The 3,159-nt window shown below is 38.8% G+C and overlaps 1 protein-coding gene across 1 annotated transcript in view; it reads left to right on the forward strand.

Annotated features, from left to right (window-relative positions):
• The window catches only part of LOC131917445 (FMR1-interacting protein NUFIP2), a 27,686-nt gene extending 24,751 nt beyond the window's left edge, over positions 1-2,935 (forward strand). Inside the window, exon 5 of the mRNA XM_059271262.1 lies at positions 2,670-2,935. Within this exon, the coding sequence (XP_059127245.1) occupies positions 2,670-2,722 (53 nt within the window). The 3' untranslated portion in view covers positions 2,723-2,935. The remainder of the gene's footprint in view (positions 1-2,669) is intronic.
• Positions 2,936-3,159: the final 224 nt, after the last annotated feature.

Raw genomic sequence — 3,159 nt, forward strand, 5'->3', positions numbered from 1 at the left:
ACTGCAGGCCAGAAGAGGGCACCAGATCTCATTACAGATGGTTGTGAGCCACCATGTGGTTGCTGGGAATTGAACTCAGGACCTCTTAACCTCTGAGCCTTCTCTCCAGCCCCCTCATGTGATGTTTTAAGGGCCGACTATTTGATATTGGATAATCAATTGGTGTGCTCTATCCTAGGGAAGACTATTTCTCAGCACTCAAGTGTTTTTTTGTTTGTTTGGGATTTTTTGTTTTTTTGCAACCGTTTCTCTGTAGTTTTGGTGCCTGTCCTGGATCTCGGTCTGTAGACCAGGCTGGCCTCGAACTCACAGAGATCCACCTGACTCTATCTCCCGAGTGCTGGGATTAAAGACGTCTATCACCACCACCCAGCCTCAAGTGTTTTTTAGTTGTTTGTAGTTCTTTGTGTAGGATTGAGGCTCCTGGGATTTCCTTGTTTGCTTTAGCATGTCTGTTGTTGTCCTTGTTGAGCTCATGTTTAGGCAGTTAGGCTGGTGAGACTATGCGTGGAGCTTCTGACATTGCCAGGAGACAGTCTCTCAGCAAACTCCTGATCCTCTAGCTTGTAATAATCTTTCCTCTCCATCTTCTGCAATGTTCCCTGATCTTAGGTACAGAATTGTTTTGTAGATACATCCATTGGGACTGGGCTCCACAACTCTGCATTTTGATTGGTTGTAGTTTCTTTAATGGTCTCCATCTATTGCAAAGAGAAGTTTTCCTGATGTGATGTTAGGTGAGGCTTATACTTCACCTGTCAGTATAAAAACAAATATTATTTATAGTGTAGTTAGGGTTATGGTGGATTAGTAAAGTAGTGGTTGTAGGTTCTCATCCCAGATCCATGATTTTACTAGGCAGAGGTAAGACTAGAAAATGGTCTTCTCAAAATAGAACTACCTAATTGTATTATAAAATGGCTGTTGGCTATGGACATGAACATTTGTCTTCAGGACAGGTTGCCTTTGGAGTTCCAGAAAGGATATTTTTTATATTATCTCCTTGTTAATAGGGTAATTCTTTTTTTGGGGGGTGGGTTTCCCAAGACAGGGTTTCTCTGTGTAGCCCTGGCTGTCCTCAAACTCAAGTGTATGTCACCCCTGCCCAGCTTAAGCTAGGTTAATTCTTTGCGGGGGAAGCTCAAGACAGAGTCTCTCTCAGCAGCCTTGGCTGTCCTAGAGCTCTATAGACGAGGCTGGTTGCTTCTGCCTCCTGAGTGCTGGAATTAAAGGCATGCGCCACCACCGCCCAGCTGATAGGTTAATTTTTTTAACCTGAGAAAAACTTAATATTATTGTCAGGCCTCTGCCGTTATATTAAATAATTAAAGATTTTCATGCCCTACTTGGGGGAGAGGGGAGATTGGAGAACCCAGGACCTTGAACATGCTAGGAAAGTACTGTGCTACTGAGCTATATCCCTAAATCCTAGTTTTTCTGGTTACTAAAGCATACTAACTTCCATGCACTTGGATGCTGAAGCAAAAGGATCATGAATTCTTAGCCAACCTGGGCTGAATTGGAAGAGTCCCAGCAGTTCTTAGAAATAGTATAGAACAAAAAATATTGTCTCCATTGAGTATAGGTAGTATCATGTATCTTTAATCCCAACAGAGTCAGGCCAATCTAATCTCTTGAGTTAGATGGTTTAGCAGGTAAAGGTGTCTGCTGCCAAGCCTGGCATTGTGAGTTTAACCCCAGAACCCATATAAATAAAGGTGGACAGGAAAGAGAACTAACTCCAAAAAGTTGTTCTGTGCCCTTTGTATGTGCCACAGCATACCCATGAACATATATAAACATATGTGTGTAAATATAGAACAAATCTTAATGATATCTCTTGAGGAGGGGGGGCAAAAATAATTAAAAGAATTTAGAGTGACATTAAAAAAAATTACCTTGTAGTCTTTATCCAGGGATGTTTTGACAGTTTCATGTTTGCTGAGAATGAAGAGGGGGATAATAATATGGTGGGAAATAAGGAGCAAATAAGTTATTAGAACTAAACTGATTATTGTGTTATTGTGGATTAATATAAAATATTTGCTAGGTTTTACTTGAGCCATTTCTTGGTGCACATCCTACTCTGGTTAAAATAAATTTAGACTTCAAGCTGAGGCATGATGGCACATGGAGCAGCTGGGATGAAGAGGTAGAAGGATCCAGGAGTTCAAGATCAGCTATATAGCAATTTCAGAGACCAGCCTGGATAGCGTGAGACCTTGTCTTAAAAGCAAGCAAAAAATATTTCCTTTGCTAAAAACAACAAAATAAGCCCAAGAAGAAGTTCTACTAGTATTAAATTATTTGACTTAAACTTCTTTCTCCTTGCTTTCACATTTGCTGCTTTTATAATCAGGTGAATCATAAGGAAAACTCCTTATTAAATGAACTTAACTACTGTTAGTCTTTAGGAGGTGAAGCCCTTACTGGTGGTAGAAGACAATGTTGTTGGGACTTTGTTGGGAGTATTGAACAGCTACATTTTGAATTGAGAAATTAGATCACACTTGGAAAGAAATTGCCTTTAAATTTTATTTTAATCAGACATGTAGCAGTTTAAGTGGTGATTGTTTGGGATTTGTCTCTGGGTTAATTCTAGGGTTTTATTTTGATTTTTAATTAATTGGCTTTTTTTTTTTTTTTCTTTTTTTTCATTTTGCCTCTAGATCCCAAAAGGATAATCACTTACAATGAAGCCATGGATAGTCCAGATCAATGAAGGACCAGACTGCCTGTTTGTAACCTTTCTGCAGCATTAGAGCCACTGTTCATGGGGGACACAAGGCTTTTATGCTCCTAGATCTTCAACGCAGCAGAGGAACCATAAGTAGAATCACAGGATAATATATACAAATATATATATATACACATATATATATATAGTTATTTAAAAAAGGCAACTGAAAGTAATTAGACTTCTTAAGGAATCAAATTTATTTCAAGAGACTACACATGGTTATTTAATCTCCGGTACTGAATAGTCTTTTTCTTTTATTTTGTTAGTTTTTGTTTTTAAGTGTGAATGCAAGTGATTAATGAATACAGACTTAACAAGCGTGGTTCTAAAGTTCCTGCTGTCATCGACTTGGGCAACAAATGACCCACTGGAAAGGCAAATCCACTTACTAGATATCTGTATCTTGTTCTGTGACTAAA

This window comes from Peromyscus eremicus, chromosome 8a, assembly GCF_949786415.1.
Source record: "Peromyscus eremicus chromosome 8a, PerEre_H2_v1, whole genome shotgun sequence".
Lineage (NCBI taxonomy): Eukaryota > Metazoa > Chordata > Mammalia > Rodentia > Cricetidae > Peromyscus > Peromyscus eremicus.